At 31.9% G+C, this 21,625-nt stretch overlaps 1 protein-coding gene across 12 annotated transcripts in view; it reads right to left on the minus strand.

Annotated features, from left to right (window-relative positions):
- Positions 1–21,625, minus strand: part of LOC143080883 (protein phosphatase 1 regulatory subunit 16A-like) — a 66,960-nt gene that overhangs the window by 29,539 nt on the left and 15,796 nt on the right. For 9 of the 12 annotated variants that reach the window (XM_076257033.1, XM_076257030.1, XM_076257028.1 and 6 more), the window contains exons 2-4: positions 10,639–11,131; positions 8,756–8,826; positions 5,764–5,909 (exon numbers count right to left, since the gene is read on the minus strand). In XM_076257033.1, coding sequence (XP_076113148.1) covers positions 5,764–5,909; positions 8,756–8,826; positions 10,639–10,888 — 467 coding nt within the window. In that variant the 5' untranslated portion in view covers positions 10,889–11,131. Of the gene's footprint in view, positions 1–5,361; positions 5,656–5,763; positions 5,910–8,755; positions 8,827–10,638; positions 11,132–12,118; positions 12,385–20,950; positions 21,086–21,625 lie in introns of those variants that run through there. The other 3 variants (XM_076257023.1, XM_076257025.1, XM_076257034.1) reach the window with 3 other exon arrangements.

Here is a 21,625-nt window from a genome sequence, read left to right on the forward strand (position 1 = left end):
CCAACATTATCAAATTTTTATGAAAATGAGATCTGATCACAGTAAGATGAACCATGCCTGAGAGACATGTACACCTACAATCATTACAAACACTAAATATAGGTATACTATCACTAATAGTACCAGATCACAGTAAGATGAACCATGCCTGAGAGACATGTACACCTACAATCATTACAAACACTAAATATAGGTATACTATCACTAATAGTACCAGATCACAGTAAGATGAACCATGCCTGAGAGACATGTACACCTACAATCATTACAAACACTAAATATAGGTATACTATCACTAATAGTACCAGATCACAGTAAGATGAACCATGCCTGAGAGACATGTACACCTACAATCATTACAAACACTAAATATAGGGATACTATCACTAATAGTACCAGATCACAGTAAGATGAACCATGCCTGAGAGACATGTACACCTACAATCATTACAAACACCAAATATAGGGATACTATCACTAATAGTACCAGATCACAGTAAGATGAACCATGCCTGAGAGACATGTACACCTACAATCATTACAAACACTAAATATAGGTATACTATCACTAATAGTACCAGATCACAGTAAGATGAACCATGCCTGAGAGACATGTACACCTACAATCATTACAAACACCAAATATAGGGATACTATCACTAATAGTACCAGATCACAGTAAGATGAACCATGCCTGAGAGACATGTACACCTACAATCATTACAAACACTAAATATAGGTATACTATCACTAATAGTACCAGATCACAGTAAGATGAACCATGCCTGAGAGACATGTACACCTACAATCATTACAAACACTAAATATAGGGATACTATCACTAATAGTACCAGATCACAGTAAGATGAACCATGCCTGAGAGACATGTACACCTACAATCATTCCATACACCAAATATATAGGGATACTATCACTAATAGTACCAGATCACAGTAAGATGAACCATGCCTGAGAGACATGTACACCTACAATCATTACAAACACCAAATATAGGGATACTATAACTAATAGTACCAGATCACAGTAAGATGAACCATGCCTGAGAGACATGTACACCTACAATCATTACAAACACCAAATATAGGGATACTATCACTAATAGTACCAGATCACAGTAAGATGAACCATGCCTGAGAGACATGTACACCTACAATCATTACAAACACTAAATATAGGTATACTATCACTAATAGTACCAGATCACAGTAAGATGAACCATGCCTGAGAGACATGTACACCTACAATCATTACAAACACTAAATATAGGGATACTATCACTAATAGTACCAGATCACAGTAAGATGAACCATGCCTGAGAGACATGTACACCTACAATCATTCCATACACCAAATATATAGGGATACTATCACTAATAGTACCAGATCACAGTAAGATGAACCATGCCTGAGAGACATGTACACCTACAATCATTACAAACACCAAATATAGGGATACTATAACTAATAGTACCAGATCACAGTAAGATGAACCATGCCTGAGAGACATGTACACCTACAATCATTACAAACACCAAATATAGGGATACTATCACTAATAGTACCTGAGAAACAGAATGCACCACAAATTGTCAACATTGACCAAAGGAATCATGAAAATGAGGTCAAGGTCTTATAAAACCCCGCAAAAATATCTAAAGTATGTTGATAAGTGATTCATATACAACTGTGATTTTATCCAATCAACCTCAATTGGGCTAGCTCACATTTATCAATTTACTCAAACACGTTTTTGTCGAATTTTTTCTTGTTGCTCACAAATTTCCCAGTTTATCAAACTTTACTTTTCCAATATTTTAATCGCTTTGTACTATAATATATTCTTAAAGACAACATGTTTTACTAGTGGCTGTTTTCAAATCTTTAAATTATTGATGATAAAGTGAAAGAGAAAGTATTTAGTAAAATAATTATGCATGTGTTCAATATAATCATGCAGAAAATACATGTACAACTAACAGGTTTTTAATATGTTTTTGCAATAGACTGCATTTTATTATGAATTAAATCTCAATAATTGATGACTATTTTGTTCTGTGTGAAGGTTTAAGTTGATTTCTCTTTTGTATGTTTTGTAGGTGATTTCTAACAATAACGGATGTTAAAGAGTCGTATGTTATCTGAGATTCCGACAACAAGGACGTCCCTGAATGGCTTCTTCAACTAATGGTTAATCCACTTCATCAATCACACATACAAAATGTTATCTTTCTTTCTTCCTACTCTTTAGTCACTTCAGCAAATTAAAATGGGCGTGAATTGAGAAGATACGGAGCCAGGATCACCCACATCAATCAAATCTTCCTTGCAAACATGTAACGCTAAGCTTCAATTAAACAAAGTTTAATACATTTTATGTCAAAAAGAAACATTCACAATTTAACAAGGGTAAACCGATCAATCACCCCATCCCTAATACATAATCTGTAGTTGAACTGATGTAATATGGTAGAATTGGTAAAAACTCATTTTAACGGAAAGATTTATGAAAAATGCTATGATTTTTAAAACAACAGTTACTGTATATCATAAGACGAAATTTCAATTTTATTTAAAACTGGCTGTACTATTTGCGGAACCAAAAATAAAGGACCAAAAGTTTAATACAATTTTCTTGGTAATCAATGGATTGAAGGTGTTATAGTATGTTTCACTATATAGTGTTGTAGACAGTTGTGCATTAACCAGACCAAATTTGTTGCCCTGGTTGGAAATAAATTTAAAAGAGCTTATGCCAAGTTTATTGAAATTTAATATTCATGTCATCACTGTCATTTTACTAGCAATTTTTGTTTTTAAATTTATTACATTACAATTATTTACCCTGTTGAAATCTCTGCTATGACCCCAGTCACCCTCTTATTACTATTGCTACAAGTTGATTGTGCTTTTGGTCTATAGTATGAAATGTAATCTGTAAGTGACTGATCATCAATGTGTTTGCTACAGACAAACAATATAATTTATCTCATAATATACATGTCTAATAGAAATCTGTAAGAATTGGTTACTGACCCAAAACTCAACAGTGCCCGATATTTCTTAATCTGATAAATACCAAAGTATGTCTAATATAAATGGTATGTCAATACCAGAAATTGATGATAAAGACAGATGAACTATTTACTTTTCTGAACTTTTAAATTAATTTCTTAGAAAACCCTTATTTTTTTAAATTAAAAGCATTTAACCTATCCATGGTAACTGAATTAGATTTCTTAAATGGATCGTAAATTTATCATGTTCAACATTGATATGAATGTTACAGGTCTGTAAACAGTCAAGTTGATTACCCCACAATACTATGACATCTAAATTAATGAAGTCATTCATAACTTCAATAGATTCATTCCACCAGCTTTCTACATACTTTTTTATTCAATCTTTATATAAGTCCCTGATCAATCTCACCATACAATTTACATTTATGCAACTCATCAATTTTATTGTTAGCAACAAACTGACAGTGCTAAAGCTCAAATGAAAAATCAAGACCATTTTGTCACCAATACTTAGATAAATGGATACCATAATTAGGAAAGTCAGCCAGTTTTCACAGCTTTATCGATTTTTTAGTTTTAATATGTAATAAAAGGAAAAGTTTATGGAACCTATTCACCAATATAATCACAGTATTAAGCAGAAACACTAAGTTAATTGTTCCTTATGACTCTTCTTGGAAACTTTGATTGTTCTGGACATTTATTTTGGCGGGATGTGATGAGCTATGGGGAAATTAAATTTTTTGTTAAGCTTTTGTTCATTACATAAAAACTTCCAACCGATGAAGATAAATCACTTCTATCAACAACAAAATATTGGTAAAGAGTTTGTACATCTAACATGGGATGGCAAGGATACTTTAACAGTTATTCTTTTCAAATAATATATTTTTCTAAGGTTGCTGAATCAGTAACATTCAGCTTTAAATTTCAGATAAATTGCTAACAAGACAGTGGCGGATCCAGAACTTTGCCTAAGGGGGGCCCGCTCCAGTCATGCTTCAGTGATTCCCTATATAATCCACCAAATTTTTCCCACGAAAGGGGGGGCCAGGCCCCCCAGGGCCCCCCCTGGATCCGCCTATGCAAGACAAGGTTTAGATGAGTATTTCGTTTTGGTAGAATATGTTACACAATACTTTTTACATATAAAATAAAATATTTTTACTTATAAAATTAAGAGTTTTTGCAGTCAATGAAGATAAGAAACTGTCATAGGAGTTTGCATAGATTTAATTCGTACTTTTCACCAGTTGAAGGCTTGTATTAATTTGTGGCAATCTCAAGTCCAAATATTGTCTGAAGGACCATCAGGGGCTCAAAATGGTAACATAATGGTTTGCACCAAAATTAACTACAATGTATATTAGCAATGATAAGACATTGTATCAGTTATTAGCAATATCTGGGTAAAAGTTTACTACAATCATATTCTGACTGAGATATATCTGTCATTTTTGTTCTCATTTTGTCTTTATTTCAGAAAGGGTAATTGTATTTATGACAAAAAGTAGCTAAAGATGGATACCAAATAATAGCAACAGATTATATAGTCACACTTAAGTACAGATTCTCCAAAAAACCAAGCAGAACAAATGACCAAGTTATAATAAATCTAATGCACAATAAATCCTGGATTATAAAATCATATTAGATCAATATCTTGTCATGTAATCGACAATTCTCTTCTGACCTTTTTCGGTCTTATATTTATGCATTAAATCAGCAATATTTTGTTGATCACATAATACGCTGACAGTTACAATATTCCCAACAGATATTTCAAGTCTAGTGATCATTTATGTTAAAAAGCCACTTAACCAAGTACTCGAATTACAACAAAAATAACACATAGGAGCTGTCAATCTGATAAGTGTGTCAAATATATTCCCCTTCTAAGGACGATTCTGGCAAATTTATTCCACTTACAGTAGATATCTGTCTAATATATTCCCTTTACAGTCAATTCTGTTGATTTTTATTCTCCTAACAGTCTGATCTTCTTAAAACTTCATGTCTTTATTTGGCTATTAAGTCTGATAATCAATTATACTCATATGATACTGCATGTACATATGTTAGGGCATAACTTGCTTATCTACATTTTATAAGAGCTGTTGGATAACATTGAAAAATGACTTTGTAATCATGAACCTACTTCCAGTTAAAATTATTTAATACTTTTGTATCAGACAGACAGAAATGGTGAAAAAAAGATTCTAATGGAAGCAGCACCATGACGACAGTACTTACTTAGAGATGAGATGTTTACAGAGGTGGGAATGTCCACATGTAGCAGTACCATGACGACAGTACTTACTTAGAGATGAGATGTTTACAGAGGTGGGAATGTCCACATGTAGCAGCACCATGACGACAGTACTTACTTAGAGATGAGATGTTTACAGAGGTGGGAATGTCCACATGTAGCAGCACCATGACGACAGTACTTACTTAGAGATGAGATGTTTACAGAGGTGGGAATGTCCACATGTAGCAGCACCATGACGACAGTACTTACTTAGAGATGAGATGTTTACAGAGGTGGGAATGTCCACATGTAGCAGCACCATGACGACAGTACTTACTTAGAGATGAGATGTTTACAGAGGTGGGAATGTCCACATGTAGCAGCACCATGACGACAGTACTTACTTAGAGATGAGATGTTTACAGAGGTGGGAATGTCCACATGTAGCAGCACCATAACGACAGTACTTACTTAGAGATGAGATGTTTACAGAGGTGGGAATGTCCACATGTAGCAGCAGCGTGGAGAGGGGTCCAAAGTTCACTGTCCCTGGCATTAACATTGGCACCATATTCAAGTAAAAGTTTTAACATCTCTTCATTGTCATCAATACAAGCCTATATAATAAAACATAAATGTAATTCCTTCATTTGCATTAATTCACACTTATATATTAATCTAAAGATAGTTTGTACTGCATTGAGACAACACTAATTTCTAAACAAATAGTTTAAACGAAGCAGTTGTTGGAATAGAAAAGAAAGGAATCATTTTTATAGGGTATCTATTTGAGACAAAACATCACTACAAACGCACGTGAGAGCCGTGGTATAGTGGTTAGTGCATCGGACTACTAACACAAAGATTCCTGGTTCGATTCCTGTTTGGGATGAAAATTTCAGGAGCTCAATTTTCGGCTCTCCCTTGACATCATCTGCGAGTATGGTCTTGAGGAAACGATGATAGTCCGTCGGAAGGGGACGATAAATGGCTGACCCGTGTTAAGAGAGAGCCATATCTCTTGCACGTTAAAGACACCCTTGTAGATTTCGAAAAAGAGTAGGCTAATGCCGCTACAAGGCAGCACTCGCACCCGCAAAGTGGAAAGGGATTAATATATAAGTTGCAAAACTTGTTTCCCAATCCACTATAAATAAATATGTTTAAACTACAAACACACGAAAAAAAACAAAGGGAACAGTCATTTCAGCTTTCATTGCTGTTCTTCATCTCAAAGATTCAGTTAGGCCTTCAACATTGAGCAAACACTCTTTTGAAGTACTGCTTAGGATATACATGAGCGGGGAACTTTATAAATATGTTTCTTACTTTTATAGATTTTATTCTAACAAAATTCTGTTATCTAATAGAAGCATAGTCAACAGAAAAGTAAACTTTTATTGATATGTATTGGTAATTTTTTGTGTTTATTGTTCATCACAACGTTTTTTAGGAGGAGTTTAGTGCTTAAATGACAACATTTTCAGAGTTTTAAAAATTAGTGTGTTTTTCTTTCTCGTGGGAAATATGGACAAAGCACAAAAGTTACCAAAAATATTTCAGAACATGAATCATCCAAATTTATGAAGCATAATTACATGTATTAAACATTAATCACAATTAACACAGCAAATATCTGCTGCACTACATCAGTAAGGTAAATATCATAAACAGAAATCTAGAAACCTGACCAAAACCATGTGTCCATTGTATTCAATAAAGCCTGGTACCTGCTGACACCATACATATCAGTCTAAATTGAAAATGTCAATAACAGCAGCAGTCAACTTCTAATTCAATAAATCATTTGCATTTCTCAGACTTATTCTTGTGTTAATTGTCCTTCAATAGATTTTACAAAACAAAGCGTACATGTATGAATGATCTATTGTTTTAGATATCTATAATCTAGTTTTCAGCAGTTCAAGGATCTTGAAAATGGGAGCCCATAAATTATGAAAGTCATAGTGGTGGGACATGTAAAAGCCTATGCCTTAACCATATAAGTAATAGGGCCCTGGCCCCCCGTCCACCTGCCCCTAAATCTGCCTCAGTGCAGTGTAACTCAAGGAATTTTTTTTTTACAGCTTTTACATTAATGCTAGCAAGACAAATCTTTGTTTGGCTTGCTTGCTTTGTTTGTATCAGTGTTTGCTCAAGCATGGTAATTAAGATAGGCGGGGCTTCAGCTTGAATACTTAGATTGTATTGGACGTTATGTCTGAGGTGAAGGACACTTAATTTTAAAACATCACATGACAAATATTCTCACATGTTTTCTCACCTGTAAAAATACAATAATTTGTCAATGAAAGAAAAATATAAACTTTTTTCTTGTATGAGGCTGAGAAACTGGCCTTCAACATTAATTGACCTAATATTGTTTTTATAACATAACAATCTATTAGTTCAGTCAGTTATTTCCATGTCTGTTCTTCGATTATGCAACTCAAGAAAATATTCCAAAAAATGGGAAACAATTGTATCGAAAAGAGAAAATCGAGTGCACCTTTTTTTATGTTAGGGTGTGTTTGAGATGAATATTTTGTCTTGAAAATGTACAAAACAAGAGTATTTGATACATCATCTCGCTTCAGACTCCATCATTTTATATAGCAAAGCTACAGGTTGACTTCATAACATAAAAAATCACAGTACTTAAAGATGAAATTATAGGGGTCAAGTGAAATACCTATCCAGTGGATCACAAAATCAGAGTAGGTGTGTTTGAATAGCTATTTTACTAAAAGTGCTTGACGACAGTCTTTAAGTTGGATCTCTGAAAAAAAAAAATTGTCTTCCGTTTCTACGATTGTGAAAATGAACTGGCGTAATAGGAAGATAATTTCGACGAAGTAGAATCCTGTCTGTATTGTATATTTAGAGGTAAGGAAACATGTGAGAATAAGTATCATGTGATGTTTTAAAATTTAGTGTCCTTAACCTCCAACATAACGTCCAATAAATTTTAAGTATGATGTATACAAGCTGAAGCCCCGCCTATCTAATTACCATGCTTGAGCAAACATTGATACAAACAAAGCAAGCAAGCCAAACAAAGATTTGTCTTGCTAGCATTAATGTAAAAGCTGTAAACAAGACCATTATCATACTTTATTACAAGCATTTTACCTGCTATGTATGTAACAAACTTTTAGATGCTACCTTTCATTACCAAAATCTTAAAGTTCTTAGTTACAAATTTAGCTAGGTTTTTGCCACGAAACAGTTTTTTTCTATTTATGTAAAACACCTTCTTGTAATGGTGAATAATCATACCAAGTTTCATCATGGACCTCGAAGGGGTTTTAATTTAGAGCGGAATGCAGTGACAGAAACACAGAATGACAATCTGATTACTTACGTCTTAGTCCATTGCTTTTAAAATTGACCTGATAAAAAATAATATTATAAACATAAGCAGATTTTGAATGAGCCACTTTTAAAAGCTGTGATCACTCACCTGATGAAGAGCCGTTAAACCATCTTCGTTAGTGACATCTGGATTAACACCCTGATTTAGTAATTTTCGCACTGAAAAATAAATACATACATTTAATCACATATTTTAAGTCATTACCTTAGCCGTATTTGGCACAACTTTTTGGAATTTTGGATCCTCAATGCTCTTCAACTTTGTACTTGTTTAGCTTTATAAATATTTTGATATGAGCGTCACTGATAAGTCTTATGTAGATGAAATGCGCGTCTGGTGTACTAAATTATAATCCTGGTACCTTTGATTTAAACCACTTGGTCGATACCACTGCTGGTGGACGTTTCGTCCTCAAGGGTATCACCAGCCCAGTAGTCAACACTTTGGTGTTGACATGAATATCAATAATGTGGTCATTTTTATAAATTTCCTGTATACAAAACTTTGAATTTGCGAAAAACTAAGGATTTTCTTATCCCAGACATAGATTACCTTAGCCGTATTTGGCATAACTTTTTGGAATTTTGGATCCTCAATGCTCTTCAACTATGTACTTGTTTAGCTTTATAAATATTTTGATATGAGCGTCACTGATGAGTCTTATGTAGACGAAACGCGCGTCTGGCGTACTAATTTATTATCCTGGTACCTTTGATTAAGTACTAAGAATATATCATAAATGCATTTTTTTCCTTGACTTTAAATGTTCACATACCTCCACTCTAAAATAACAGACAGAAATTCTAATATAAAAAATAAGGGGATGTTGAATGATTGCCACTAGAGGTTAAAGGGCAATGACCATACAGCCTATTTAGTCCCTTTAAATTATGATCCGAAGCTAATCTATACTATTAAACGAGAAGACCTCATTTTGTGTGTCGCTTCTCTTCTTTCAACAATAAATTAATTAAAAATATTCGTGTGAACTTTTGATACCTTTTCTGAAATTCTCCAGTCATTAAATCTTACAAAATTCATTGATTACAAAAAAAGAAGATGTGGTATGATTGCCATGTTGAGACAACTCTCCACAAGAGACCAATATGACACAGAAATTAACAACTATAGGTCACCGTACGACCTTCAACAACGAGCAAAGCCCATAACGCATACTCAGCTTTAAAAGGCCCCGAACTGACAATGTAAAACAATTCAAACCAGAAAACGCGGCCTTATTTATGTACAAAAAATGAACAAAAAACAAATATGTAACACTTAAACAAACGACAACCACCTGAATTACAGGCTCGGGATCCTTACTTAAATGTTCATAACATACTAAATGTGTGTTCATATTGAAATTGATAGAAAACCAAAAATTGGGAATTTTGGAAATAAAGGAGGAGGGATAAAAAAAAACATTTTCCTGTCCCCAATAACCTATGACTTATGATACTTTTGCTGAAATTCTCCAGTCATTCAATATTTTACAAAATTCTTCCAAAAACACTTTACATACTATAAACTACGCTCTGAATGCCCGCGATTTCGCGGGTGTGTTCTAGTAATGATATAAAAGGTCAAAGGATAACAAATGCATACAATTCAAATAAGGGAATTCAATCATCAGGTTAAAGTGAAAAGGTCAAAGGATAACAAATGCATACAATTCAAATAAGGGAACTAAAGTTAATAACATAAAAAGAAAAACAGAACCCAGAAGCAATCACAACAGCCTTTGGCTTATCAAAAACAACTTATTGACAATGTAAAGTCAAACAAAGTTTTAACATAGGATATCTTTTCAACAATCATTAGAGGTTGGAAGAGCTGAATATTACAGATCTAAACTACTCAATCAATTGAGAGGATATTCAGTATTTAAAACTGAAACATGAATACCCCTGACAAAACCTATACAACACAACAGTTATAACAGATCATGTGACACTTAGTAATAGTATTACCATCTTCAATGTCTCCCCTAGCTGCTGATTCTAAAAGCATAATATTTCCACGAAACTTCACTCGAGGACGACGTTTTTTTCCTGTTCCTTTTTTAACCTTTTTAGCAAATTCTTTATCCACCTGTTTTTCATAATTTGCAAATTTTTTCAGTTGCTGACTACGTCTTTTCTTTGCATGTTTGAGTCGCTCTTGCGTACTCATTTTCTCCACCATTGCAATTTCCAAAACTAAATCGTTGTGGTCAGACATTTTGAAATTCTATTTGTTTTAAATCCACAAAAGGTACTATTGAAAACTTGTTCCTTATATTCCAAGATTATATTTGGGAAACATTATCCACATCTCTCCATATTGCATACTGTTAATTATTTTTAAAGGGTATAATAACATCCAATGTGTGTAGAAACATTTTATCCAAAGCTTAAAAATTAAAACTGTTCATCTTGTCACACTTTCCATTACTCAATGTTTCTGTACAATTCCTTTTTACATCTGAAAAATAAAAATGTAATCATGATTTAAACATATTTGAATTAATCATCGAATAAATGGAAATGTGGGCTCAACATCATTTGAACAGCAATCTAACAGTATTAGTTTAATAAAATCCTAATCATTGAGGTCAGCCTTACACTGTTCATTTCTATTTAATACTAGTGCAAATTTGCTATGTATAATTATAGTCCATGATGTATACTTGTTGTACTAAAAACATTCTTAAGTTAAACATAACAAACAAGCTCATCTTTGTGATTGCAACAGTTTCATAAGAACAGGAAATAAAACCTAATAAAATATCCTTTTTTGTGTTAATTTATAGTCATACAAATTTGACTTAAGAGCCTGTCTTAAATTTCTTCATTTCCTATGCAATATTTATCGTTCATCTGCATGTTTATATGGATCTGACTACTACCAAAGATCTGCATGTTTATATGGTTCCAACTACTACTACGATCTGCATGTTTATCAAGTTCTAACTGCTACCAAGGACATAATGATGTCGTTAATGTCATTAACTGGCTGCTCAATCACAGAACTTAATAAGAGATAATTCAATATGAAAGAGTGACACTTTGCCCAGGATACAGCATGCATGTAAGATCAATCCAAAATTAAATGCACTGTAAAACACATTATAGAATTTACAATAAATCAGTACATTCTGTTTAAAATCAGGATTTTCACCAAGTTGCTAGGATGCATCACATACTGCAATTATTGTAGTTTCTGCTGTAAAAGCTCCGATTTTGTCAGCCAAGTCAGAAGTTGTGATAAGATTAGTAACATTTCCTTTACAAGACTGAGAGCTTGAATCAAGGCCATTAGATTTTAGTTGTCTTCTGCAGACTGACCATTACCTAACATCAGTGACAATCAGTGTCTCCTGGGTAAGATAGGACTGACCATAACATGCTATTGTCAACAATAATTGATGCTTCACCCTATAATAGGTCTAGCTATCAGAAAATTACTTACAATAGTTTGTGTGTGTCTGTTCACAGTGGTGAAATAACAATATTTTGAATTATCCGATTTTGATTATCACTCCAAATCACTCTAATTCACTCTACACAAGTTATAGAGTTTTATTTCACCTTATTCATTTCTTGACCACAATGTCATTGTTTCTATGTCATTGTAACACATTAGTTTATATCCTTATATCCAGGCTAGGACTTTAACAACAATGTAATGTTGGAGGACCACAATTTCATAACTTTAACAACATTGTTACACATTTGTTTACAATATCTCAGGAGAATAATTACATATATTACATAACTGTAGCTGACAAACAATCTGATTTAGTGGTGTTTTGACAATCTTTCTGCAACATACATTTACATGTAAAGGTCAATGTACATTATCTTTTCTTTTTTTCTGCAGATAAGTTTCTGCAAACAGGCTTTGTATGTATATTACAATATTTGTAACTTTTAATATTTTTCAACTCAGATACAATTAACATGGGCATTTTCAAAACATAAAAATTAAATAATGGAGGTCAGGTTAAATAAAATAAATGAGCAATCCCCTTATGCCATATCTTATATTTGGCACAACTTTTTGGAATTTTGGATCCTCTATGCTCTTCAACTTTGTATTGTTTGGCTTTATAAATATTTTGATATGAGCGTCACTGATGAGTCTTTTGTAGACGAAACGCGCGTCTGGCGTACTAAATTATAATCCTGGTACTTTTGATAACTATTTACACCACTGGGTCGATGCCACTGCTGGTGGACGTTTTGTCCCCGAGGGTATCACCAGCACTACGGTGTTGACATGAATATCAATAATGTGATCATTTTTATAAATTTCCTGATACAAAACTTTGAATTTTTCGACAAACTAAGGATTTTCTTGTCCCAGGAATAGATTACCTTAGCCGTATTTGGCACAACTTTTTGGAATTTAGGATCCTCTATGCTCTTCACATACCCGTAGCCAGGGGGGGTTTGGACGAACCCCCCCCCCTTGAAATCAAATAAGCACTGTTAAAGTCAACGTTTTGTTCAAATTGTGACTGTTAAAGTCGAGTTCATGAGTCCAACGAACCCCCCTTGGAAATTCCTGGCTACGGGCCTGCTTCAACTTTGTATTGTTTGGCTTTATAACTATTTTGATATGAGCGTCACTGATGAGTCTTTTGTAGATGAAACGCGCGTCTGGAGTACTAAATTATAATCCTGGTACTTTTGATAACTAATAATACATTTTGTAACTGAAATTCCCCCCAAAAATAAATTTGTTCATTTCATCAATAGCTATAGTCTTTAAATAAGTCTATCGACTAAGGCTACGCAATTCTGTTATTAAACTTTTCCTGAAGATCAATGAAATATTTGTCACTGGAAAATTAGCAAGCATTGACAATCAATCAATCATTTCTTACTTTCATCTTACTATTTTTGACTGGGAGTATTTGAATGGCTATGGTAAATATGATATCTGTTTGTTCAAATTATGCTCAAATACTTGCAATTATAGATTTTGACTTCACAAGTCAGAATATCAACAAATCTTTGAAGCTTGTCATGCTAAAATAGATTTTTTTTTAAATTGTGAAGCAATTCTTTTTTTTGTATAAGTACAAACAACATGTCACAACCATATCCCTAGTGAAATGTTTTACATATAACCTGGAACAGTGAACAATCGTGTACACCAAACATCAATCACCAAAAATGTGTACATTATAATGTTAACATCAATGTCATCACCTCCGACAGCGAATTCAGTTGTAGTTCACAAAAAATATATTTCAGTATCCTGTTACATAGGCTACATTAAATCTTAATGTATTTACTTCATTCAGACTTAATTAGATTTTAAGATGGATACAAATTGTCTATGTACTCTTAAATTTGTTACCAAATCAGACATTACAGAGGGTTTAAATGATAATTAAACAGTTATATAATTCAAGATATACAAACATATAGTTTAAAGTTGGAATTCTAAGTAAAGGAAATTTAAGTGTAAGAAGGACTATAAAAATAATAGTGCTACTAAAAATAAATATTGATTCATTATTCATTTTCCATCTATCTTTTAAACTTTTGACTTTTGATGTACAATGACAATAAAACAAAAAAATAACTGTACAACTCTTAAGAGTCGCGGGCATCAATTGTGGTTGGAAATGAAGTTCCTTTGAGAATAGCTAAGAAAAGCCTGTAATCATTGTGACTATGAAATCCCAGTTGACCCCAGCAATGCTTCAACCAGTGCTGTTATTTCTTAGTATTCTAAGGAAACATTTGAAATATTCAGTGAGAGTTGTAGTCAATGACTCCCAACATGGATGGCAGCTGTCATCCAGAACAAATTAGCATTCAATGTCACATTGCATTAGAATAATTCATTTATTTACAAGTTTAACATTTTGACTTCCCTCAATCCAAAGAGCAAATCAACAAGTTTTCATTTAAAAAGGTGAACCATTTTATTTGTATGTATAATCTTAACAATACAACATGTTAATTTTTCATTTAACTGCAGAGCTACAAGAACACACAGACCTACATCACCAAAAGCAATTTAAGCTACAATTGAGTCAAATTATATAGTAAACTTCCAATACTTTAGCATGACTTTACCTCATAAACCCTCTAAAAAAACTTACTGCAAGAAGATATGTCACCAACATCTACTCAATTAAATCTTAATTACATGTATCAATCATGATTTTCTGTATCCCCTCTTAACCTACTATTCCTTACTCTTTCTGACCTTTAGGAACCAGCAGAAAATCTCCCTATGCATCAGTTAAACATCAACACAATAATTGCAGATCAGTATTCTCCTGGACATTAATCCATTAACTTAAGTATCCCTCTAAATTGACCATTCAATGAGTGTAACAGAGACTTAATTAACTGGTCTTTAAGCCAGGATACAGACGAAATTGCTCAAAACAATAATCAACTGTGTTGATTGCAGACAATACCCTCAGAAACAATAATTATATAGCGCTGATTGCAGACAATACACTGCTAAAAACCATTCGGTGGTAAGTGATCATTTAAAATTATTTGTTTCACAAATGGAAAAGCATTGTAAGAATAACATCTTCAAACTGCACTCAAATCAATTTATTAAAGGTTACATGTAAAACATCACCAACGTATATGGTGTTTTCAATTTACTAGATTTCTACTCCGTAAGTCAATAATGTTCTATATCTCCAAAATTCTGTACAATAACAGAAGAAAATTATTGCAAGCTTTTAAAAAACATTTTAATCCTGCATCCCCAAGGGAAACATTTAATTATCTATTTTTTTCATACATTTGCAAACTTACACAATTTATATTCAAATCTGATGAAATATTGAAATGAAATAAATATTATTTGATTTTTAGATTTTTGGTGTTTTTAACACTACTTTTAAGCTCTGCTTTTGGGCTATTTTGTAGTGGCCAGTTTTTATTGGTGGAAGAAGCGGGAATACCCAAAGAAAACCACCAATCTTTGATAGGAAAACTGATGCTAGTATTCCTAGTCAATTCAGATTGCAGTCCAGTGCACCCTCACTGGCCTCACAAGCGGGTTTCGAACTCACAATCTTAGTAACTACTTAGACCCTTTGGCCACTAAGGCCCCGAAATGAATATTAACATAAATCTTAAACAACTTGTCTTGAGTATGAGTGGGTCTTGAAGAATGAATGACTGTGAATTCATTATCATTCCTGGTCCTGGATACCTACGACTTAGATTTCAAGGATTTCTTCGTTCACAAGTTAGCCACAAATTTACAATAGGTTTGTATGCAGATTTTCTAAAACCATAAAATAAATTTTCTATGAAAATACAAATTTTGCTCAATACATGAAAATAAAACAAAAGGCTAGTTAAAAAGTTGTATCTTTAATTCATACCTACATAAGGTTATATTCTAATGAACTCTACCACTGTCAATCAAAAACAAGAAAATCAATTTCAAGGTCAATAACCAAAGAAATCACAACAATTCAGGTCAATACTGTACAACAAAAGAACAATAAAGAGCAAGCTTGCATTATACTGTAAAAGTAGGTCAATATTTGAGTCTTGAAAAACTATACACTTAAACAAAATATTGTCCTGCACTCCTAGATTAAGCACTTTTAGATATACTCATCACATGAAAAGATGAAAATTTCTTAAAATCCTTATCATTTCTGTCAATTTCAATAATTCAAAAATAGTCTTTTTGTACCAATTTCCCCTTTTATCTGTATATTTTTGTTATGCAACAAAGTCCCAGGAAACCTTGATGATTTTATGTATTTGGTTGTCAATCTCAATCAACGGTAATCAATTACAATAAATATATATTGACTTCTGAAGTCAGATACCAGACCAACAATTATTGTTGATAAAATCACTTAATTTACTGTAAACTTCACAATTCATTTTGATGATAGAACACAGGCAAATTATCTCCCCTTGATCACTAGGCAAATTATCTCCCCTGATCACTAAAAAATAATCACCAAATGTGGTATACTCAAGTTATTAGTGGATAATTGAGATACATGTAGCTGAACAAGCGCATTTCATTGAAAAGTTAAATCATGACCATCCTTAAACACAAATCTCTATGGCTTAACCTTCAAATGTATAGAGTATATAGTTTTTAAACCAAGTATAAAAGATCAATGTTATTATTAAAAGTTGCATTATATAATATCAAAAAGACTTTATTTAAAGGACTTAATATACGGTGCAAAACCCTCATGGGTAGTCAAGGATGTAAAAAAGCATGCTCATCAAAAGGTCTTATCAATTTTATTTAATAAGAGAAAACTATTGCTGGGGTACTGATAATTATCTGTAACTGATGAAATTAAATTGAACTCTACAGTGGCAAGAACATTTGTTGGCATTTATAGGGTATGGGGTCTCTTTCCTTGCTGAAGGTCATACAGTGACCTATAATTGCTTATCTCTAGGTCATTTGAACTTTGGTGGATAGTACTCTCATATTGGCAATCATAACACATCTCTATTTTTACATGGTTTCTGATATAAACCATTTTGTCTAAACTATAAATTTAAAACATTATTATCTATTGACAGTTGATGTTACAGAGTAATGTCCCCTGGCACATTGAATTAATTGACTTTATGGTAAAATAATTGAAAATAGAAACAGCTCTACATTGCTTCTGCTAAATCTAATATCTTTAAGTGAATATGGAAATTTTCTTAATCTCACTTTGTCTGTGGTCGTGTTAACCACAGAACAAATATGTATGAAAATTGATTTTATTTTTCAATTATAACAGGACCAACTTAAAACAAGGTCACTTTACACTTGTAAAGTATCATCTTCCTTTAAAAACTTGCAATCAATTAAAAAATGTATTTAAATAAGCTGCTTGAGAAAAAAAAATGCAAAAAACTTGTTTCCACTTCAATTAAGACTTGAATTTTGGATAGTCAATCCATTAAGATTTCAACATTGATCTTTATATTTTTTCCATTCTTTTTCACACAAGTTTTTTTAACATCTTGAAATTAATTTGTGACCTTATAAACATTGTCTTACTAAATTTTACTTTTTTCTTTAACAAAATTTTTCTATACATTACCTAATTCGTTTTTCTTACTCATAAGTAGATCTATATAAGATTTGACAAAATTGAACAAATGTATTAACTTCTTACTAATCACCTACCTATGATATTGCTGAAGGGTCCAGACAATCACTAGTTAATATTTGAACTTAACACACGCTTAACTTTAATCTATCTTTTATAAAACAGATTTCAGAGTAATTTTTTAAAATGACACAGTTTTGCACTTTCTGAGAAAAATTAATTGCTGATGACAATAAAATTTTGAGAATTGCTTGTTCATTTAAGTTAATCCTCTTTCCTCATTGGCACATCATGACCGGATAGATTAATGGGACATTAAACTCTGTATCACATGAACTTTAGCCAGTTTAGGTATGTAGGTGGTCTGACAGATGGTTATATTTTGTGACCACTTTAGCCAGTTTAGGTATGTAGGTGGTCTGACAGATGGTTATATTTTGTGACCACAAGATAAGCAATTTGTTAATGGATGTCCTGATTCTCTATAGTTCCTTTTAATAAATCATTAATCGTTGGTTTTACTCTTGTGTACTACAGGGATGGGGTAATTGAAAATGTAATGGTAATTAAGTGTAATGCATTACAATTTTCCATGTAATTGAATGTAATGTGTAATTGAGCATTTTTTTAATTACATGTAATGGTAATTTAATTAATTACATTGAAAAAAGCATGTAATGCTTAATTAATTTTGAATTACATTTCAATTACATGTACTTTTATTGTGTTAAAGATAAGGATTTGTGTTTAATAATATAAATTTTTAAATATATTTATTTTTTAAATATTGATATCACATACTTCTTTAATATATGAAGTCTGTAATTTTTGCTGAAGTTTTTATATTATTTATTTGACCTGCAGAATTTTTTTTCTGAATAGTCTGATAATAAAAAAAAAATGTGAGAATATTTGTGTTGTTCAGTTTTTTAGAAAGATCTTTGTTAACTAAATAGATTGATAAGTTATTAACCACCTTGTTAAACAAAACCCCAAAAAATGTGTCACTGTGATTTTTTTTCTTATACAGGTAATTAGAATTTAAAATCACTGCACCAATCATTTTGTCAAATTAGTATACACAAAAGGACTATAGAAATAAACATTAATAGCTGTAAAAACAAACAGCAATTAATCAGATTAAAATGTCAAGGGACAATGCAACTTTTACATGCATTTTTATCTAATTAGTGAAATACATGTATTGCTAATATTTAGACATTATGTACATTGTTTGTACTAAAAATTATTTTCAACATTGTGACAAGCACACTAATTAATATTTTTAAAGTAAAAAAAAAAAAAATTAATTTATTTATAATTTTTTTATTTATGTTATGTTTTATTTAAAGATTTCATTTCTGAGATGTCAAAATACCCCTTAATGTATTGGCAAGTAATTATGAACAAATTCCCTCTCCTATCAACACATTTTCTAATCATGGAACTTCCATGTTCTAATCAAGCAATATCTGCCACATAAACTCCTGTCGGAAAACTTAGAATTGCTGTCAAAGTGTTCAGACCAGAGATATGCAGACTAAATGACAAAACATTAAAATTATTAATGGTTATCAAATGCAACGCTTAAACTATGCTTATCGGTATGTCATGCATATTTTACACATGTATTTTATATACATGTATAATATTGTTAAGAAATTATTATGATAAAATGTAATGTGTAATTTAATTAATTACTTTAGTAAAGTAATTGTAATTTAATTAATTACATTTCAAAAACTGTGTAATGTGTAATTAGTGTAATTGCTCATTTTTGCAATGTAATGTGTAATTTAATTAATTACATTCCAATGTAATTGACCCCAAGTCTGGTGTACTATGTTGGGTAGCTGTCTCATTGACTAGTTTAAACCACATTTAATTTTTAACATGTTAAATTTCATATAACACTATCACACTTACCTTATTAATCAACGAATATAAAACATTTAAATAATTCCAGGCAAAAATCAGATTCAGTTCTTAATCCTTTTATTTATTTTAAAATTGATACTTCACAAACTTATGTCTCTGTTTTACGAATAGCTTTTTTCACGTTATTAGTCTGGTTTAAGGCCAATGTTAAATATATTAGGTTTACAATCTGGTCAATGTTATATCCTAACCCTGAAAAACTGATGAAAGTCAACATTGCTTAACAAACAAGATCATTCATTGGAAATGCCCCAGACAGTAGCCGCACATTAATTTAACCTCCTAAGGTAGTTTTCTGTATTGTACAAACATTAATTCAGTCTCCATAGAATTGAGAATGCCCAAGATAGTATGTTCACTGTACAAACATTAATTGAGTCATGGGAAGAGCAGACCTACTACAGACGCTATAGCTTCACGGAACAAATATTACTTCAGCCTCTTTAGAATTTGACTTTAATTAACTTCCTCTTTCCCTTTGATAACAAAAACTATTGTTACACATTGGAATTATTTTGGTTAAGATAAATAGTTATTAGATTCTGCGACTATTTAACGATACGTAATTATGACATGAGAGAGATAAATGATTCGATGAGACAAAACTGCATCATCAATACCATTACTATTATAATACTATAGGTTTACTACCAAGAAATCGTCTCCCAAATCAGCAGAAAATTAAGTCAACTCTTTTACTCGGCGAACGTTATATTAAATCTGTATAAATAAATTTGTCTCGATGGTAAGTGGCTATCGTTTATTCATGTGACATATTCAGATGATACAAATTACTAATCACTTTTCTTGATGGAGATTATTAATTCTCAATAATCGGACAATCTTATCAAATCTTTACTTACATGTATCTAAATGATTTGCTAAAGTTTGAGCGTTTCAAATAGTAAAATATAATCGTTGAAGCTTTGGTTGGTTATGACTGTCGTAGTCTGAGGTCATAGTAATTACAGACAGTTAATCAAATATTAAGTGAATTTCTAATTAAAATGTCCTGTCTCATGTAATTAGAAGAGTAGATAGTCAATTAATAAATCTATATACATGTACAATATATATATATTTAAACTGTTGTGGTAAATGAATGTGTCAAGTTATTAAATGACTAGGATTTTTTCAATCCTTTTCAACCACATGTACATGTAAGGCAAAACTGTTTCAATACTATTTTTTGTGTGTTCATCATTACATGATCTTCCCACTGAACATAACTATCTTTACTAAATCTAAAAGTCCATAAAATTAGTTCATACATGTACCTTTGTATAAATATCCTTTTCCCAAAAAACTTTACACACCAAACATACAATTGTCATGATAAAAGATATAGATGAGACTGGGTCGATCATAACCACTTTCTCACAGCTGTTACGACTGTCAATGTACTTTCATTTCTAAAATGAAATCAGATAGAAATCTTATCTAATGGATCCTAATTGTTCAAACTACATTAGGAAGTAAATAACACTCAGGGGGAATACAAAATTTTTACCTCCAGGAAAAACCGTAATTTAAGAACTTTAACTGTTTAAAAACCAAACAAAGGATGCATACCTGGTAAGAAAAGAAGACTGGGAGGATAAATGTCCTGGAGACAGCATCCCAACAACACAACATATCAAAACAAGGAAATATATTTTGACATATAGAATTAAATAATACTGACATATATCATTGCAGGGTAATGTGAGTATAAAAAAAATCTCCAAATTTGACACTTTATTAATGTAGAATACTCATAAAGAAAACAAAAGTAGAAGAAACATAAAATACATGATGCTTTTAAATGACAAAAATAATAAGGGTCTGTATTAACATATGTTAACCCCTACGCTATAAATTTAGGGTAGGGATAAAAAGTAGAAACAAACTGAAACTTAAAGTCAGGCGACAGTAAACTTGCATACTTTTATTTGGCCTAGGGCGACTTATTT

Source organism: Mytilus galloprovincialis, chromosome 6 (assembly GCF_965363235.1).
Source record: "Mytilus galloprovincialis chromosome 6, xbMytGall1.hap1.1, whole genome shotgun sequence".
Taxonomy (NCBI): Eukaryota; Metazoa; Mollusca; class Bivalvia; order Mytilida; family Mytilidae; genus Mytilus; species Mytilus galloprovincialis.